At 47.1% G+C, this 20571-nt stretch overlaps 1 protein-coding gene across 2 annotated transcripts; it reads left to right on the forward strand.

The window, feature by feature from the left end:
• The first annotated feature begins 1975 nt into the window (after window positions 1–1975).
• Ing5 (inhibitor of growth family member 5) lies at window positions 1976–18294 on the forward strand. Of its 2 annotated transcripts, none has more exons than XM_021632065.2 (8): window positions 1976–2067; window positions 4094–4165; window positions 6924–7090; window positions 7393–7504; window positions 7654–7747; window positions 12265–12400; window positions 12527–12588; window positions 14376–18294. In XM_021632065.2, exons 1-8 carry the CDS (start codon window positions 2031–2033, stop codon window positions 14416–14418), a joined length of 723 nt encoding a protein of 240 aa, XP_021487740.1. In that variant the 5' UTR covers window positions 1976–2030; the 3' UTR covers window positions 14419–18294. The 2 variants fall into 2 exon arrangements, with proteins under 2 accessions (XP_021487740.1, XP_060224903.1); XM_060368920.1 differs by lacking the exon at window positions 1976–2067 and adding an exon at window positions 2390–2585.
• Window positions 18295–20571: the final 2277 nt, after the last annotated feature.

Genomic DNA, 20571 nt, shown 5'->3' on the forward strand with positions numbered 1-20571 from the left:
TTTTAAAGATTTATTTATTTATTATTTATACAGTATTCTGCTTTCATGTGTGCCTGCTGGCCAGAAGAGGGCACTAGATTTCATCATAGATAGTGATGAGCCATCATGTGGTTGCTGGGAACTGAACTCAGGACCTTTGGAAGAACAGCCAGTGCTCTTAACCTCTGAGCCATCTCTCCAGCCCACATTTTAAATTCTTATACACAGTAAATTTTCTTTTCTTTTGAGACAGGGTTTCTCTGTATAGTCCTGAGTGTCCTAGAACTCACTCTGTAGATCAGGCTCTCCTCAAACTCAGAGATCTACCTACCTCTGCCTCCCGAATGCTGGGATTAAAGACGAGTGCTACCACGCCTGGCTTTTTTTTTTTTTTTTTAATAGAATGAATGCTTCCAAGGCTGGGAATATAGTTCACTTGGTAGAATGCTTAACCAGTAATGGCACATCCCTGAAATACCAGCATTTGGGAGCCCCTGAAATATTATTAGCATTTGTGAGGTGGAGGCTGGTGGATCAGTTCAAGGTCATCCTTGGCTACACATTCATATTGAAGGCAGCCTGGGCTACATGTGCTCCCAAGCTGCATTTTTAAATCATGAGGATCATGGGCCAGGCATGGTGGTGCATGCCTTTATTACCAGTATTGGTTGGCAGAGGCAGCTGGACCTATGAGTTCGAGGACAGCCCGAACTACAAAATAGGGAGACCCTGCCTCAGAAAGTCTAAAAGGAAAAAAAAAAAAACAAAATAAGAAGAAAACCCCTCGTTTTTGGTTGTGTTATGATAAATTGTACAATTTAAGGCTGGAGAAATGGCTCAGAGTTTAAAAAAATTTTTAAAACTGTACAACCAATGGGGTGCGGTGGTGGAGCCACCTGTAATTCCAGCACTCAGGGAGGCAGAGGCAGGCGGATGGCTGTGAGTTCAAGAACAGCCTGGCCTACAAAGAGTCCAAGATAGCCAAGGCTACACAGAGAAACCCTGTCTCAAAAAAAGCAAAAAACAAACAAAAACAAACAAACCAACAGTAACAAAAAAACTCCCGTACAACCAACAGGCATTACTCTCAGGAGTCAAAGGATGTGAGGGGTTGTTCCCGCATAGTTGCGGTAGTGTTCCTTGGCCCTGGAGCTTTCCTGACAGGATGAATCCCTTACTTCTGGTCACTATAAAGTTAAGAGTAGAAGCATGATTGGCACGTGGTAACTCAAATTTCGCCCATGTATCTTTGCTGGAGATAATTTCCCCCTTAAACTTTTTTTTTGTGAAACGGTCTCGCTAATCTTGGCTGGTTTGGAACTCGCTAGGTCGACGGCCGCAGGCCTCGAACTCACGGAGACACCTGCTTCTGCCTCCCCCGTGCTGAGATTAAAGGCGCGTGTCCCCACGCTTTTCCAAGTATTTTTGCAGGCGTCGAGGTCTGTGCATGGCTTCTTCACAGGAATTGAAGTGTGTGCATGGCTTCTTCATAAAGTGCGGGACAAGGCACCAAGGCCCAGTGTGGGCTCGACCCCTCGGGACAAGATAGCAACAAAGAGCATCAAGGTTTAACCAACGCCTGTGCGGGTCTCCTTCTTCCTGGAGGACCCCGCAGCTAGGAGAAAGCTCAGGCAGCTCGCGCCGTCTCACGGCCCGGCCAGACTCCAGGTCTGAACAACGCGGGCGCAGGTGCAGGTGCAGGTGTCGGTTGGAGGGTGAAGCCTGGAGCCAGCACACGTGCAGGCGGTGTTCTCCGCCAGGCACTCAACAGGGCACCGCCACGGCTTGGAGGGCGGCTGGAGCAAGAGAAGTAGCTTCCGCATTGCAAACCGCAGACTCCATCGCCCACCCGGATTCCCTCAGGGCAAACACCACAGCGCCTCCTGGCGACCGCAGCCGACCGGAAGCAAGAGGGTGGTTCCTGACGCGCCCCGCCCCTTCTGTGGCCAATCGACGCGCGCGGCTCATGAATAGTGAGCGCGCGGCGCCGCCCCGCCCCGAGTCCGCGGCACCGCCCGCTCGCGCAGACCCCGAGCGTGGCCGCAGCGAAGATGGCGACTGCCATGTACTTGGAGCACTATCTGGACAGTAAGCACTGTGGCCGAGCCGCCGCCCGCGAGGGTCCGCGTCGCCGCCGCTGCCGCCGACCCCGGCCCACCGCGATCCCTGCGGGGCTCCGGGATGCCGGGGCGGATGGGGACAGATCATGGGGACAGTGGGGGGTATACACGGCTGGGCTGGGGCGGGGCCGCGGATGGAGGGCGTGGGGCGCGGCGCGGGGTCCGGCCGCCTCCGCCGCGCCAATTCCAGGTGCGTCACGGAGGGGTGTGGCCTGAGGCTCAGCCTGCTCTCTCCGCCTCGGCCACACCCCCGACGCTGACCACGCCCCCAGTTCGATCTTGCTTCTTGGGAGGCCCGCCCCTTCTTAACCTGCTGCTTATGGTGGCAAGATCCCCTTGTGAAGCAGAAAACTAATGTTTGCATGTGGGGCTGTGGGAAGTAGCACTAGGCTAGTGGGGTGCGCTTTTTTCGCGGGAGTTCGTGATATAGCAAGCCAACAACAAGGGATGCTGTCCTGTATAACGGGCACACCTTTGACATACCAGGTATTTCTAACTCCGTTTATTTTATAGATGGTGAGATTGGTTCCCGGCGAGTATTGGGAGGAGAATTATTTCCCATTCATAACAGAGGAGGAATTGAGACCCTTTGGAGGGAGGTGGATCAAGCCAATGGGGCGCCCATTCTGCTTTGATTTTTTTTTTTTTTTTTTTTTTTAGCTGGGCTGGAAAAGTGGGACTCCAAGGTGATCTGTCTTTATTCTGATGTCCATCCAGTGGACATTCTAATTTGGATCCAAGATGAGTTCATTTCAGTGCTGGCATCCTGTGATACTTCCCTGTCTGCTCTCCCCACCTGCCCTGTGCCATGTGTGGGCAGGAGCCCCATTTCTCTATAACTCATTGATAGTTGGGGCACACTTTTTTTTTTTTTCTTTTTAAAGTTCACAGAAGATTAAGGCTTGGAAATAAATATAGATCTGGAAGCTGCAGATAAAGGTCGCTCTGAGAGTAGAGAGGTCCACTGGAGGGTGTAGGGCTGACGAGCTGCCAGGGCCAAAGGAGTCAAGTTGTGTATGGTATTGTCTTGATGAGCTCAGGAAATCACAGGCTTAAAAAGTTTTGTAAGACTTAGCCCTAAAATGCTGGCCTTATGGGCTGTGGAGAGTATTTGAGTGTGACTAGACCCAGAGAGGCAACTGGACCCTGCTATGAGCTTGAGGATAGAAGCAGATCTGAACTGGGGGTTGAAGTGCAGGCAGAAAAACAACGTGAATTGGTTTGCCAAACCAGCTCAGTCTAACTACAGAGTCTGGTGAACTGCTCAGTGGTACTGTTTGCATTTCCAGTGCTCATAGCTGTGTGTGGCTAGAGGCTGATCTGTTGGGCCATGCAGAGAACACATGTCTGGGACTACATGGTCCATAGTTCCTGGTTTGATAGTCATCAGGACAAAGTTGGAGAGATAAAGGAGAACCCAGGTTCTGGCTTGAGCTTTTGGAAGTTAAGTTTGCTGAGTGGTGTACCTAGGGGTGAGGGACAGTGTAGTTCATGGGAATAGTCTCAGCTGTCTTCCCTGTCTGTGTCTGCTGGGGCCATGTTCCTGCATCCCTCCTTTTCAACTGACTTGCTTTTGAAACTGTCAGCCTGTTCTGTGCACTGTTTGGTGCCTCCCCCTAAAATGGTTTTAATCATTTTGATCTCCAAGCTGGAACAGGAATAAAAGACAAAGCTGTGTCAGGCTTTGGTTTAAGGCACTGGAGATAGTTGTTGTTTTTTTTTTTACCTCTTAAGATTTATTATTTTTTGTATATGGGTGTTTTGCATGTAAGTCTGTGCACTACATGTATGCAGTGACCTCTGAGGCCAGAAGAGGGCATCAGATTCCCTAAAACTGGAGTCAGATGGATGTGAGCCTTCACGTAAGTGCTGAGACTTGAACTTGGGTCTTCTGGAAGAGCAGTAAGTGCTCTTAACAGCTGAGCTGTCTCTCCCATCGCTGGAGGCAGATTTTTGTCTGACTGAGAAGTACAGCACTTTCCTGTCTCTTTCAGGCATTGAGAACCTTCCCTGTGAACTTCAGAGGAATTTCCAGCTGATGCGAGAGCTAGACCAGAGAACAGAAGGTGGGTATAGCCTGAGCTGGGTTTTGACCATTGTCCAGGAAGAGATATAGTAGAAGATGTGGGGGATTAGAGGGCCCTGAAGAGACTGTGTATAGTGCAGGGTTAGCATTGCACAGTGTGTTGGAGGGAATGCTGGTACTTTTTTTTTTTTTTTTTTTGAGACAAGGTCTTGCCCTGTAACCGTGGCTAGCCTGGAACTGGCTGTGTAGACCAGGCTGGCCCCAAACTCTTAGGGATTCCACCCCCACCCCCCTTCTGTCTCCTGGCTGCCAGGAATAAAGGTGTGTACCACCATGCCCAGCTCAGGTACTTTTTTTTTTTCTTTTTTTTTTTTAAAAAGACAGGGTCTTGTTCTGTAGCCCAAGCTGGCCTTGAACTCCCAGTGCACCTTTCCATAGCCTCCTGAGTATAGGGGTAGGGAGGGAAGTACCGGTACTTTTAACTCAAGTCTATAGTTTCTTGCATTTTTTTAAAAACTGTCTCTCTCTGGGTGGAGACATGCACTTGCCGTGCATATGTGTGCGTGCCTGTGGGGGAGGGGGCATGTGTTCATGGCATATGTGTAAATACATGTGGAGACATACGCTTGCCATGGCACATGTGTAGGGGTCAGAAGTCACCTTGGGTTTAAACCTCATCGTTCACCTTGTTTGAAACAGGTTGTCTTTTCATACTCACTGCTGCATATACCAGGCTAGCTGGGATTTCCCAGTCTCTGCCACCGATCTCCCAGCTGGAATTACAGATGCACATACTTCCACACTTGGCTTTTAAGTGGAGTCAAGAGGATTCGGTCTTATGTCCTTTTGCTTTTGCAGCAAGCACTTTATCCATGGAATCATCTGTGTAGCCTATTTTTTATAGCCCTGGTTGCCCTTGAACTTGCTGTGTAGACTAGGCTGGCCTGGAACTCTACCTGCCTCTGCTTCCTGAGTGCTGGGATCTAACGTCTTCTCTCTCCTTCACCAGGTACCAGACACACACACAGCATATCTACATAGATGCAGGCAAAACAGATGCATTGAAATAAATATTAAAAAGTTTCACATACTTAAGAATACTCAACGAATGTTTGAGAAGTTAGTTAGTTTTTGCCTTTTGATATATTCCTACTTAAAAACAATTTAGGGGGCTGGAGAGATGGCTTAGAGGTTAAGAGTACTGGCTGTTCTTCCAAAGGTCCTGAGTTCAATTCCCAGCAACCACATGGTGGCTCATAACCATCTACAGTGAGATCTGGTGCCCTGCTTCTGGTGTACAAGCAGAATGCTGTATACATAATAAAGAAATAAAAAACTTTTTTAAGACTTATTTTATATGTATGGGTTCTGCATGTATGTCTATGTACAGCATGCATGTCTGATACCCCAGAGGCCAGAAGAGGGCATTGGATCCTCTGTAACTGGAGTTATAAACAGCTGTGAGCTGCTGTGTGGGTGCTGGAAATTGAAACTCAGTCCTTTGGAAGAGCAGCCAGTGCTCTTAACCCCTGTGCCATCTCTCCAGCTCCTGTTTCCACACTTTGAAAAAACAACCAAACATATGCTTACTTTAAATCATATGTATAACTGTTTTGTCTGCATTTATGTATATGGGCCACTGTGTGCCTTGGTGTTGCAGGATGCTGGAAGGGAAAGCATCAGCCTCACTGGAGTTAGAGTTTAGAGTTGTGAGATGCTGTGGGATTAAGTCTGTGACCTCCACAAGAGCACACAGTGTTCTTAACTGCTGAGGCCTTTCTCCAGCCTTATATACTTAGAACTTAAAAAGATGGATTTATTTTTACTTAAACATATATACCTGTGTGTGTGTATGCAGGACTCATGGAAGCCAAAAGAGAGTATTGGGCCCCCTGAGTTAGGCAGTTATGAGCTGCTGTAAGTGTAAGTAGATGCTGGAAATCAAAGTCCAATCCTCTAGAAGAACAGCAGGTGCTCTTAACTGCTGACTCATCTTTCCAGCTCACGCCCCCTTTTAAATATTAATTAACTTGTGTGAGTATGTGTATACACACATACATGTGTTTCTGTCATAGTGCATATGGAGGTAAGAGGATAACTGGGAGCCTGTTCTTTCCTAACACCAAAGACTGAACTCATGTCATTGAGCTTGATGGCCAATATCTTCATCCACTGAGCCACCTTACTGTCTGTCCCTTCTTCCCTGCCCAAACTGGGTCTCTTAGCTCAGGCTGGCCTTGAACTTGCTGTGTAGCCAAAGCTGGCGTGAAGTCCTAAGTCTTCCTTCTCTACCTCTCAAGTGCAGGGATTGTAGAAATGTTCTGTCATGCCACTCTTTCAACTCTGTACTTCTAAAGAACATGCTCTTATTGCCCACCTTTGCCTTCCCTCCCTCCCTCCCTCCTTCCCTCCCTCCCTCCTTCCTTTCTTCTCTTGTGCTGCTAGGTAATGTGGATGGGGCATGTGCCTTGCTTCCTAGTCTTGTAGGTTGGGTGTTTAGAGTGCTTCTTGCTCTGGGCTTTTGAATATGTTATCCTGAGTGTCTTCTGGTTTCTAAATACCTCTCCTTTAGGTATGTGACTAAGTTGTGCACCAAGAGCTAGGAAAATGACCATAAATATACTGTTCAGGAGAATCGGAGGGCAGTTTGACCCCTTGCTGGACAGTACTTGTGCTGGGTCTATCCTGTGTATGTTGTACCAGGAAGCACACAGTGACATGGCCAGTGATGCTCCTGCCAGCTCCCTGGATACATGTCACTCTATCTCTTGCTTCCACTTCTCACCTGTCCCCATTAGATAAGAAAGCAGAGATTGACATCCTGGCTGCGGAGTACATTGCCACAGTGAAGACTCTTTCTTCAGAGCAGCGTGTGGAGCACCTGCAGAAGATCCAGAGTGCCTATAGCAAGTGCAAGGAGTACAGTGATGACAAGGTGCAGCTGGCCATGCAGACCTATGAGATGGTGAGTGCCGGGCCAAGTGCAGGCTTTCACTCCTGCCTTGCGTGCCATAGAATGGAAAGTGTGTACACATAGAGGCAAAGAACACATGGAGGGTGTCTTCATCTGGGCCTACTCCTGTGATTTTGGATTTTTTGAGGGAGGCCCTCTGTTTGTCTTGTTGGTGAAACCATGTTTTGTGTTTTCTTGGGGTGCGGGGGGGAATCTGATCCAGGGCCTTGTGCATACCAAGCAACTGCTGAGCCAGTGAGCTGCATCCCTGTCCTGTTTACTCTAAAGTCAGCTTTTCACGTGTTCTTTTGCAGGTAGATAAACACATCCGAAGGCTTGATGCTGACCTGGCACGCTTTGAGGCTGACCTGAAGGACAGAATGGACGGAAGTGACTTTGAAAGCTCTGGACCACGAAGTTTGAAAAGCAAGTTGGCTGATAATCTGTTTGCTAGTGATTGCAATTTTGAAGGCTTTTGTCTAAATGTGTTAGGAACACGATGGTAAATGAAGCTGGGTGAATCTTGCTTGGATCTGTTCTGTGAGAATAATGGGGGGGGGGTCTTTGTTCTTCAGAAGGTCGGAGTCAGAAAGAAAAAAGAAGCTCCCGGGGCCGAGGCAGGAGGACATCAGAAGAGGATACGCCAAAGAAAAAGAAGCATAAAAGCGGGTAAGTGGGGTTGGTTTGTTTGTTTTCAAGATAGGGTTTCTCTGGGTAGCTCTAGCTGTCCTGGAACTTGCTCTGGAGACCAGGCTGGCTTCAAACTCACAGAGATCTGCCTGCCTCTGCCTCCTGAGGGCTGGGATTAAAGGCGTGCACCACCACCGCCCAGTGATTCTTTTTTCTTCCTTTTAATAACTTATATAAATGATGTGGAGAGTAACCATCTCTTATTCCTTAGGGTAATTTCTTCTTTAGTCCAGGCAGATTGAGCTGGGGTCTGCTTAGCACCCTACCCACATTTCCACTTTCAGGTATTGTGGGAACCTGCCCTGGCTCTGATCTGAGAATTCTGGTTTCCCAAAGTTGCCCATGGTTTCAATCTGCGCTGAGGTAGTGGGTCTTCCCTTTCTTGCCTCTAGTTTACACTGCTTCTGGGTTGAGGGAGGCTGGCTATGAAAACAATTCCTGTTCTCACAGACTCTAGAGCTGAGGGAATTGTCACCCTGCGTTTGTTAACTTGTACCTCATTTAGTTCCCATATTCAGCATATGTTCTCAGGGTATATGGCGTCCACATGTAGGTCCTAAAGTGTTATGTTGATAGCTGGGTCACCAGTTCTGCCAAATCCAGCAGTGGTACAAACCCCTCTCCAGTTAAAAGTCACCCAGCTCCATTACTCCAGGGTCTTGCTGCCTACAAGAGGTGGTTTTGAGCTTTGCATTTTTGACTTGTGGGATGTTCCTTCCTTCCCAGAAACCAGAGGCTGTGTGACTGTGCTACTTCTGGGTTTGCACAAATATTCTTGCTGGTGTCTTCACTGAGTGTTTCACCTGGTGTCCTAGGCATGAAGAGCCCTGCATAGGTTCTCTAGGTGGTGGGGAGGCCATTGCCCACTGGCTGGAGCATCCTCCTGAGGCCTCAGGTGTCAGGCAGGCATTGTAACTGCTCCTAAAGACACACAGATTGAGGCATACTGTTGAGCTTCTCCCTTGATGGGAGCCCTCATATTATGGCTGATGCTTAGGAGACAGTCATTGCTTTCAGGCCTGTTTGCTGGGCTGGCTGCAGTGATGGCTGAATGGTGTCGTGGTAGGGTACCTGCTCTGTATTGACTTGGCATTGTCTCATCTTCTCTCTGGCCCCTGAATGACAGTGCTGTCACTACCCCAATTTACATGTGTTCAGCCAGGGCAGACTGATGGAACAAAAGGTGGGCTCAGGCCTTGACATCTGATGCCCAGAGCAGCTTCCACAGAGTAGATATCTAGAGACAGCAAGAGGCACTTAAGTCCTGGACTTGCTGGATCAAGGTGGGAAGCTTGGTGTGGTGTCAGAATCTGAAGTTTATAGACACTTGCCTGTTGCTAGCCTGGAGTTATACACAGTCCTGATCCCTAGCCATGTTTGGTGTTTTTGTTTTTTTTATGACATAGATGAGGTGGACTAAATATTTCAGTTCCAGCTTCGTGATGACTGTCATTTTCCATGGGGGACTTGGAGCAGTGTTCAGTCAGGTTCCTGTGGCTCAGTGACCACTTGGCCAGATGATGGGTATCATGGAGAGTACTTTCCTAGAACTGTTAGACCCCATCTTTTTCCCATCTGGGGTCCTATAAGTGAGATTCAACATTCAGCTTCTTGGTTGCCCCAGGGCCTGTTTTCTGGGAAGTCAAGGCCTGCCTGTGGACACAAAGGGGTCAGTTTCATCTGCATGCCCTTATTCTAAAGCTTGGATAAGCTGCTAGGTCCCTTCTGGGTTACCTGCATTATCAGGAAGCACATGGGTAGTTGTAGCGCTTGTTTTAAAAACTACTTTATTAGGCCTTTATCTCCCTTCCAACCTCCCAACCCTATGTAGAAGAGAGAAGGTTAGTGGGGAGAGAGGACCCTTTTACTTCTTATAAGGGTTCTTATAGGGATCTATACCAATCTCTGTCAACAGCAAACACAGCCAGCAGTCTCCTCCAAGCCATTGTGCTCTGAAGCATTTCTCTCAGTCTGTCTGCTCCAAACCACCACACTGTTCATTTCTCTGGTCTCTTCAAACTGCTATAGGTCACACTTTCTGTGCTCTCAAATTTATAGTCTCAGAGCCCTAGGCCACACCCTTCTCCTTTTGAACCTGGAAGGCTGTTACCCACTGGTAAGAGCTACCCCGGCATGAGACAATTAACAGATGTGGACAAACTGTAGCCCAGCTAAAATTCCACACTTGGGATTAAAGTAAAAACATATTTACATAACATAACCGAGTTTACAAAAATAAACAAAACTTGCATTACAGGTGGTCATATCTGGAGGGAGCTCCTGGCCACATCTGGGGAGGGGAGCATACCTAGCAAGGGCTAGAGCAAATCACATGCCCCAGCTGCAGGCTGTAACTAGGTAACCTTCTCAGTCTCTTCTGTTCTCTCCTGTTTTTTTTTTTTTTTTTTTTTTTAAGATTTTATTTATTATATATACAGTGTTCTGCCTGCATGTACATCTGCATGCCAGAAGAGGGCACAAGGTCTCATTGCAGATGGTTGTGAGCCACCATGTGGGCGCTGGGAATTGAACTCAGGACCTCTGGAAGAATAGGCAGTGTTCTTAACCTCTGAGCCATTGCTCCAGCCCCCTGTTTTTTGTTTTATATTGCAGAGACAGGGTTCTAGTATGTGCAAGATGGCCTTGAACTGTTTTTATAGCTTAGGCTGGCTTTGAACTTGGGATCCTCCTGCTTCAGATTTCCAAGTGCTGCCTTAAAGCTTGGTGACCCTATGCCTGCCTGCCTAAACCTGGAGATTCTGAGCTGCAGGTGACAGGATAGCTGAATGGCTGTGGCTGTTGGGTGGAGCTTACTGTGGGAAAGTTTTCTGTAACCAAGAGAATTGAGCAACAGAGGCAGGCACCCTGCTGGGCTTGGCTTCTGCCTCTGAGGGGCCTGCATGGTGTCTACTGACAGTGGGCCATGCAGAGGGCAAGGCACAGAGTGTCATAGGCAGGTCTATAAGAAATTAGTCTCCTACTTGAAGGACTAAGAGGATGTTGCTTAAAAGTAATACTGTAGAGCACTTGGAATTGGCAATGTTGTTGTGACGTTTCTGCTCCTTCCTTCCTTCCTTCCTTCCTTCCTTCCTTCCTTCCTTCCTTCCTTTTTTTCTTTCTTTCTTTTCATCTTTCTTTTTTTCTTTTCTTTCGTTTGTTTTGTTTTTTTGAGACAGGGTTTCTCTGTAGCCTTGGCTGTCCTGGACTAGATTTGTAGACCAGACTGGCCTTGAACTCACAGTAATCCTCCTGCCTCTGCTTGTGCTAACATTTCTGTTTCAAAGAAACAGGTGTTGGAAGCATGGGTCACCTGCTAAGAAGAGGCCCCAATTCCAGAGCCCCCAAGGTATTGGGCTGGAATGTAGATGTGCACACCCACGCACATATGCAACAACTGTAAAGGTCTGGGGAACATTCAGAAAATCAGAGCCAGGGAGCCCAGGCTTCTGTCTTGTTTCCTGTCTGCACCTGTATCATTTACCCTCATGGGGACTGACCATAGTTATTTATCACTGTACATTCCTAGTTTAGGGGTGAGTAGAGATACTGGTGTTACAGGTATAGGGATTATACTGTCTAGACTGCCCTACAGTTGATATGGTTATTTGAGAAATACATGTAAAGAGTAAGTTCAGTGTCCAGATCTTCAGTGAACGGTGGGACTGGGCTGTTTAGACAACAGTTACAGGAGGAAGATGAAGAGGTAGCATTCTTGCTAGGCTACTGTTCAAAGACTAAGAGGCAGGTAAGTATATGTTTGGGGTGAAAGTACCTGGAAAGATGCAGAGGATACATTGTCTTTCTCTTCTGGGAGGAGGAGATATCCATTGGTTACAGTATAGCTATTCAATGTCTCAATCCTTAGGCCAGCCTTGGGTGACAGAGACTCTTGTCAGATGTAAGCTATCTGCTGGCCGGGGTCCATGTTCTTGTCTCTAACAGGAGGTAGCAGCCAACACAGGAGGAGGCCCAGAGAAAGCAGCAGCCTCGCACTGTTGGAGGGCTCTATTTTCTGTCTCCAGTAGACAGCAATGGCAGTTGCATAGTGAGTGCTGTTAGTAATTTCAGTCCCCACTGCCTGCCTTTGGGGCCTCTGCTCATGTGAGGGTGGTGTGCTTGCCACTTGCTGTTTGCTGCTGCCCCTAGGTTTGTGGCTGCTACTAGTCCAAGGGAACCTCTTCAGCTGGTAATTAGCAACCATATTATTCTGACTGCAAGTTCCCAGGGGAGATTTGGCTGGAAGGTTTTGAGGTTATCCTTGAAAATGTACCTCAGTGACATTAGGAAGGTTCCCAGGTTCCAAGAAAATTGGAGGCAAGTTTATGGATGATCATTAGTGCGGTCGTTGTAGATTCTTTTCTTAGAACCTGCACGCATCTTTGGTTCCAGGGTAGAGGAGCCTTGGGCTGTTGGTGGAAGGGCTGCAATCTGGCCTTGTGTGTCCTCTGCCTTCCTCCTTTTCCCCTGTGGTTATCAGATCCTTCCTCTCCCTTTAGGTCAGAGTTTACGGACAGTATCCTATCTGTGCATCCGTCTGATGTGCTGGACATGCCTGTGGATCCGAATGAACCTACGTACTGCCTGTGCCACCAGGTGTCCTACGGGGAGATGATTGGCTGTGACAATCCAGATGTGAGTGGATCTTAAAGAGTACAAGTAACCTGGGTCAAATCTTGGACATATGGGTGGGTTTTGGCCTTTCTGTGTTTAACATACAGAGTGCATGGGTGTGACACAGGCTTTCCCCTTGCTTTGCAGTGTCCAATTGAGTGGTTTCATTTTGCCTGCGTGGATCTCACCACAAAGCCCAAAGGAAAGTGGTTAGTATGGGGTGACCGCCCCCTTGGGCAAGCCCGTCTGGTGCCCTGGGTCTTGTGTGTCTCCATATTTCTGCAGCATTGGTCCTGGCTGGGGAGGGGCAGTGGTGATGTTAAGCTCACAGAGGGGGATCTGCTCAGCTCACCTGGGCTGACATAGTGTCTATACCAGTGCTCTTTGAAGAAGAGCTATTTGGGCCCACTACCTCTATGCCAGACCAGTGCTCTACTACAGAACTGTGGTTCCGGGTTAGATAGACATTATTTCAAATGAAACCCAGGAGAAAAGTTTCTTGTCTCTAGGGGAAATGAGAATTGTAAAGGAGGAGCTGTGCTCCCTCCCAGGGGTGTCTGTCTAACAGCACAGCAAACTTGTGCATTCTTGTTCCCATCCTAGCTCTGGTCAGCAGTAGGCCACTGTTCAAGATGCTTCCAGGACTTTTGTTTTTGTTTTTCAAGACAGGGTTTCTTTCTATAGTCCTGGCTGTCTTGGACTCACTTTCTAGACTAGGCTAGCCTCAAACTCACAGAGATCTGCCTGCCTCTGCCTCCCTGAGTGCTGGGATTACTGCACCTGGCCCCCAAGGTTTTATTTGAATAAAAACCTGGCTTTGTTCACTTTAAAAATGGATGCATATTCATTAAAATATATATGGGCCCTTCTCAGAGGAACACTTGAAGCATCTCATGGTAACATTCTCGGGTGTAGATCAGCCTGTGGCCAGCTGGGAAAGGAAAGTTGATGCTGGTGAAGTATGTGGTGTGAATATAATCCCACCTTGTTGGGCAGACATTCTGCATGGCTCTATACTTCATGCTACAAGAACCATATGGCAGGTCCTTTGGCTATGCCTATGCCTTATGGAAGTGGGCTGGGTATTGGGGGCAGTGGGCATGAGATAGCAGATATGTGGCTGGGCTCCAATGGATGGTGGTTACTCAGCTGAGGAAAGGGAAAAGAGCAGGCAACTTTGAGTTCAAGTTAAATGCAGTGAGTTTGTAGCATTTCTAGGTTGAGGGAGTCTGACTGCACTGGCAAAGCTGTTGGGGTGCTCCCTCTGAGAGTGTAGGCTTGGCAGCTGCCCAATGTGTTGGGCCCAAAGCCAGACAGAAGAACTAGGGAATGAGGCTCCAATGTGGTCTTTCTGCAGATTACCAGGATGGGCTTCCTCAGAGAGACATCAACTTGTGACTGACAAGGTCATTATAGTACAGGCCTAGGTGCTCAGAGCTTCGTAGTACAGAGGGAAGTGATATTGTCTGTAACATGTAAGAACTGTCTCCCACATTGGGAGACTTACTGGAATGTCCTGTTGGATCATGAGTTGGCTACTCTGTTCTTGAGTGTCCATGAACACTCAAGGATCGGATGTATGCTTGACCCACAGCCCTGGAACCTGTGTGACCCATACAGGCTTCAGGGTCCAGTGCAGCTGTGTCAGAAACTGTTAGCCACTGGCTTATCAGGCTCATGTCTACACATATGGTCTTCAGCATATCTAATCTGCCAACCAGCTAGTGGGGTCACCTCTGTAGTGGGCACCTCATGACCAGTCTCATCAACTTGACCTCAAGGCTGTGCTGATACGTATATATCTCAAGTCAACTCAAGATACGTGTGAACCTGCAGTTCAAATGCCAGCTTTTCCCAAAGGAAAAACTGTAGCTCTCTTCTGGCACTATCTTATCAGAGTCCAGCTACCCTGTGATATGCAGGAAGGATACCTGGGTGTCCTGTGTGCCAGGAGAACCAATGCAGAGGCTTGATCCTGGTGCCTTTCTCGTCACAGGTTCTGTCCACGATGTGTTCAGGAAAAGAGGAAGAAGAAGTAAAGAAGAGGCCGTTGTGCCAGACTGAAGAGCAAGCTAATATATTTCTTCACTCATGTTGCAATATTATCTTTCATTTTAAAACTACCTTATTTCGACTGATATTTAATAATTCAGTGGCCAGTTGTAATTTTGGATATTTCCCAAAACAAGAAGCCACTGCACCATTTGCACAGAACAATCTATCTCACAGGGACTTGCCACGGTGATGTTGCAAGCAGGCTCCCCCATCCCGCAACCTCCCAGCACTGGGAATGGCCAGGCCACTGGTGGTTGTATGTCATTGTGTGCTGTAGGCAAAGTGCATGGTGCAGGGTGGACACATTTTAACATGGTATACTGCCACTGCTTTGTGACTAGAGGGTCAGCCTTGAGTGCCCATGTTTTCCAGGACTTGTCTAATGGCATCATGGAGGCACAGCTGTTGCTCTGTGAGCAAAGTATTATCAGGCGCCGCCCCTTGCTGTGCTCTGACCCTGACTGGATACCAGGGATTCTTGGCCAAGATACCTCTGATGTGTCTGGAAGTGACTGGGGGGTCTTTTCCCAGGTGGAAATGCCCTCTGTTGCATTGTGTGCCACCTTTTCAGTGTGAGCTTCCAGCCTTCCCTGGAGATCCGGCTTCCGTTAGCCTCGGACTGTCAGTTATCACAACCAGCACTGCCCAACAGCGGACAAACAGCCAGGCTGAGCTTCCACCTCTCTGGGAATTCCTGACTTTTTTACTGTGAAGATGAAGTTATTGTAATAGCATGAAGGTCATGGGTCTGTGTGTCTATGAAGTGAGTCTGTCTACTGTGAGCTGATTTTAGAACTCTGCTGTGTTGCATCCCACTAGACCAGCAGCTTACATTCAAGGGGACTACAATTATGTGACATGATTTGTGAATTTGTGTGCGCAGTAGCAGTTCTGGAATGAAGGTAGGAAATTAGAGTGTACTCTGTTTAACCACTCTCCACGAAACCAGTGTTGAACTGTCTTTTGGAAATAGTTGGGGAGTGTATGCACAGGGCCTGTTGAGATGCATCTGTGATGGCTTCTTAAGTGTAACAAGACCCTGAGAGCGTCCTTTGACTTAGAATTTCTCTGGCATGTTCTCCAGGGACTCAGGCTCTCTGAGAACTAAGAGAGTCTGTTTGTGGTCTTATCCCAGAAAAAGACCCACAAGACAGAGCTGGGTTATGCAATTTCCAATTTAAGGAGAGCCATTTTTTTTTTTTTTAATGTGACAATAGGCACCTTGTTTTCTTATGATGGCCATGGCTAAATATATAGATTTCCTTCCCACTTTATACCAAGGAAAGACAAGAAAGCAGAAGGGATTTGTATCTGCCCCACACCATGGCATCATGGTCATGTTCCTGCTGGGCATAGCCTGTCCCAGTGATAGAGGGAGATGGGGGAGTGGCTTGTGTTTGTGCTACTGAATACGTTAGTCCACATTGACTCTTCCTGGACAGCAGGTGTCAGGCAGGTAGTTGTAGCTGATAGGCAACTGCCCGAGCTTGTCTCCAGGCTAGGAAGAGCTTTGGAAATGTTGGTTCCTGTGACCTGTGGGCTTGAGGGGCCTGGCATTCTCCCTGGGGACCCCTCTCAGGCTCAGATTAGATAGACATAACAGCTTTTTGTTGTACTAAAGGTTGTAAGGGTAAGTTATAAGGATTTTTTTTCTTTTTCTTTTTTTTTTTTTTAAAGACAGGGTCTCATGTATCCTAGGCTATCTTTGAACTCACAGTGTAGCTGAGAATAACTTTGATCTTTTGGTCTTTCTTCCTTCACCTCTAAATGCTGAAGTTACAGGTGTACAACAATAGATCTGGTTTTGCAGTGTTAGGGACCAAACCCAGAACTTTTTTTAGTTTGGTTTTTCGAGACAGGGTTTCTCTATGTAGCCCTGGCTGTTCTGGAACTCACTCTATAGAGCATGCTGGCCTCAAAGTCAGAGATCCTCTTGCCTTTGCCTCCTTAGTGCTGGGATTAAAGGCATGCACCACCACCACCCATCTCCAATCCAGAACTCCATGGATGCTAGGCAAGCATTCTACAAATTGAGTTACATCCTCAGTCTTTTCTTTATTCTTTTATCTTTTTTGTTTTTCTTTCTTCAGTGCTAAGGGTCAGGCCCCATGCATCTTTTTAATTTTAAATTTTAAATTATTTATTTATTTGGAAGCAGTGCTTTATTATGTAGCCCAGACTGGCTTTGGACTTGCAATCATCCTGCTTTAGCCATGAAATGTTGGGATTACAGGTGTGTGCCATCATGCCTGGACCTGTTTTACAGTTTCTGGAAGCACAAATTTTTAATCAGATCTTGCCTGATTGCCTTAGAAGCTAGGTTAATACCTGAGATTCAGCCTGAGGCAGCTGAGACCTTTGGGAAGAAATGATGTTTTACTGGTAGAGGTGTTAGAGGCTGGATTAGCTCCATTTTCTTGCTTCCTGAGGTCATGTTAGCTTTTCTCTGAGTGTCTGGGGCCATATTGGCTTCTGACTTTTTATTTATTTGTTTTTTTAACAGTTATAATAATGTCACCAAAATAAGATGCATATAGCTTGGGGAGAAAAAAAGAAAAAAAAACAGAATCATGGGCTTGGGGGTTAAACTCAGCGATGGAATGCTTGTCTACCAAGTACGAAGCTCAGTGTGGCATTGGTTGTATGGTGGTGAGCAAAGCTGCGTTCCAAAGGTGATGGTCTAGGTTTGATCCCTGGCAACAAAACAGAAAGCAGAGGGAAAATCCTTAGGGTCATTCCCATTGTTGCTGTCTGTGAGCAAAGAGGAAGTTCAAGGAAAAGTGTCCTAGCACCAGCTCTGCCTCGGGTGCTGCGGAAACACAGAAGGCATGTTGTTGTGCCACTGAGCACCATACGAGAAACCCTAGCTGTCTCTTGTCGGACCAGACGCTCTTTGGTGCCTGCTCATTGAGACCTGGCTCTTGAGCCATCCCTGCTTCTTAGAATGGGTAGGGTGACCCTGACAGGTCACTATGGCAGCAGCTTTGCCAGAGTCAAGGCTGGGCCCTCCCTGTGTAATCCCCCTTCTTTTAAGTACATGAGTGTTTTGCTGAGAGGAGTCACCTTCCTTGTTTTCTGTGCACATTATCAGTAGTTTGAATTTCTCCAGTTTCATATTAGAAGAAGCATGATGAATTAATAAAACAAAACAAACAAACAAGAAAAAACCCTGAGCCCCCAGATCTGTGAACATGCCAGTGGTGTGATGGTCCAAGCATTCATCTGTCCAGCAGGTGAGGTCAGTAGGAGTCAGGCCATCAGCTGTGTCTTCCACTCTGCGGTGAAGAGCCATGAGTTGTGAGGGCTTGTGGATGGCTGGGGAAGTTGCTGCCTGCGTGCTCTTGTGTATACAGCATCTTGCCTTCTCTCCCTCACCTGTCCCCAGAAGGCCTTGGCAGGGATGCTTCAAGCAATAACACTGTCCAGAGAGCAACTCCTCCATGTGGTAATGGGACTAAGGTTGGCTTGGTTATGAGACCAGGAGGTTAGGTCTTCAGGATTTGAAATCGAACAGTGAGGGACATTTCTTTCAGGCTTTGCGGCCTTGTTCTCCACAAACAGGTTGGTCTTCACTGCTTATGCTGAGAGGAGCTTTAAAGCAAGGGAGAGCTGAGAATGTCTTTTCCCTCAGAATGTGCTGTGGTGTTTGCTCTTCACCACACTCCATCCATCAGGATGATGCAGCTTTAACATGAATGTCACATTTTATTTTCAAGGAATTATTACCCATGTCTCCTTTGTAAAGGAGAGATACTATTGTAAATCTTTTTATTAAATAATGTAAAGATGTATATCTGTATTTTTGGATCATGGATTATGGATATATTGTTTTAATAAATAAAGTATTTTTTGGGAAGAAACATTTGAAAGTAGATCATTTTGAAAGCAGGCATGTAGTGTAGGGATGCTGTGTCAGAGGTGTGTCTCATGTTCATTTACCCAGAGTTGAGAGCACCACTGAGGGACATTATGGACCTAAGGCCCTGAACTTGGCTTTGGTTGGATACGTAGGGAGGTCAGTGTGTGGTTTCCAGGCTCCCATGAAGGTGTGTGCATGAGAGGGGCTGGGAATATATCTTAGTAGTAGAACACATATGAGGCCCTTGGTTCCATTCCCAGCAATATGAGGGAAAGCAGTACTGCACCTCCCCTGGCATGGGAACCTAGACCTGGGGATTCTTGAAAATGTCAGCATCCCTTTGGGAAGGTCACAGTCTTCTTGGGCAGGTCCCACATACATACACAAAAAGGCCTCAGACTGGGTGCTTAACAAAATTTGTTTTTCACAGTTCCGAAGGTTTGAAATCAAGGTGCCAGCAAGGTTGGTATCTGTTAAGGCCTTTGCCCTTGGGTTGTAGGCAGCTGACTTCTTCACTGCACTCATGACAAGTTGAGTGTGGGGCTAGAGAGGGAGGGAATTCTCTCCTATTTCATTTATTTTGTTTTTTGTTTGCTTGTTTTGGAGACATGGTCTCACTATGTAGCTCTGGCTACCCTGGAACTCTCTGTAGACCAGGCTGGCCTCAAACTCACAGAGATCCACCTGTCTCTACCTCCCAAGTGCTGGGATTACAGGCTGATCTCTGTGACCTTGAGGTAACCTGGTCTATATAGCTAGTTCCAGGCCAGTCTGGACTACATAGTGAAATACAGGATTTACAGAGCATGCTAGGCAAGTACTCTACCAACTGAGCTAAATCCCCAGTTCCTAGTGTTTCTTTATATCAGATCCTGAAGGTCCAAACCATAAGTCCCTGCTTAGCCTTAATTATACACATGTAGGCCCTGCTCCCAAGCAGTCATGTTAGGGGTTAGAGCTTCCACATATGAATCTGAGCATAGACTTTACTGAGTTGTCTTAGATGTTTCCTTGGACAGTGCTGAATTTCCAGACACCGGTCAGCATGAGGCTCAGCTTTTCACTTGTCACGAGAAACATTTTGTCAGAGGCTGTGGTCTTGGAGGAAGGGCCCTGCCTGTGGCAATATGTTTACCCTGAATCTCCATGTATACTTCAGGGTATCAGCAGTTACTTCCTGGGGTGACGGTTAGGGTTAAGGAAAGGCTGGTTCTTTGGGTGGTGGATAGTGACTGACTGACTGCTGGTCTTGACTGGCTCTGAATTGTTACTAATTCCAAGGGTCCAGATGCCATTGGCCTCCTAGTTAATGAGGACTGTGGTGGTCAGGTGATGGACGAGTTTGTATAAAAGAATCAAACATGCTGGATGTGGTGGCACAGGCCTTCAAAAGAACCAAATACCATCTGGGCAACTTTCCTGAACCTGTAACTGTCTTAGGGTTACTACCACTGTCATGAAACACCTTGGAGAGGAAAAGGTTTATTTCACTCACAGTTCCATGTGACAGTTGATCCTCAAAAGCAGGAACTCACACAGGGCAGGAACCTGTAGGCAGGAGCTGATGCAGAGGCCATGGAGGGGTGCTGATTACTGGCTTGCTTCAGCCTGCTTTCTTATAAAACCTAGGACTACCAGCCAAGGGATGGAACCACCTACAATAGGCTGGGTCTTCCCCCATCTATTACTAATTAAGAAAATGCCTTATAGGAGGATCTTATGGAGGCATTTTCCCAACTGAGGCTCCCTCCTTTCAGATAACTCTAGCTTGTGATAAGTTGAGCTAGAACTATCTCAGCACATAGACATTCTTGATAACTTGTAAATATCCTTCGTAGTTTATGGATTGAGGACCAACTTAGGAATGACTTAGTGGAAGCCTTGAAATGTCTTTCCAACCAGAGTAGGAATCCAAATGCAGTTGTGTCTTGGACCTGAACAATGCCAGGGCAATGCACTAACCATGTCCACAATGCCTCCATCTGATAAACCTGGGAGGGTGGGCAGACCCTAGGGAATTGCTCTACTGAAGGCAGAACTGTAGCTGCATCCACCCCTCCCAGAACACAGCATGTAGCACATAGCTGTTGACCCCTAAATACTATATTCCTTTTTGGTTTTTGGAGACAGGGTTTCTCTGTCTGTCCTGGAACTTGCTGTAGACCAGGCTGGTCTTGAACTCATAGAGATCTGTAGTGGAAAGTTTTGGTGTCTTTAAAAACCCAGTTATGTTATGTAAACATGTTTTTGTTTTAATCCCAGGTATGGGATATGGGGC

The sequence above is a fragment of the Meriones unguiculatus genome, chromosome 15 (genome assembly GCF_030254825.1).
Source record: "Meriones unguiculatus strain TT.TT164.6M chromosome 15, Bangor_MerUng_6.1, whole genome shotgun sequence".
Classification (NCBI taxonomy): domain Eukaryota; kingdom Metazoa; phylum Chordata; class Mammalia; order Rodentia; family Muridae; genus Meriones; species Meriones unguiculatus.

What these genes read in the sequence shown, in the direction of transcription:
- Ing5 (XM_021632065.2), top strand. Translation starts at nt 2,031, where the DNA reads ATGGCGACTGCCATGTACTTGGAGCACTATCTGGACA. An exon ending in CCATGCAGACCTATGAGATG is followed by an intron (nt 7,091 to 7,392) that starts GTGAGTGCCGGG and finishes GTTCTTTTGCAG; the next exon opens with GTAGATAAACACATCCGAAG. An exon ending in AAAAAGAAGCATAAAAGCGG is followed by an intron (nt 7,748 to 12,264) that starts GTAAGTGGGGTT and finishes CTCTCCCTTTAG; the next exon opens with GTCAGAGTTTACGGACAGTA.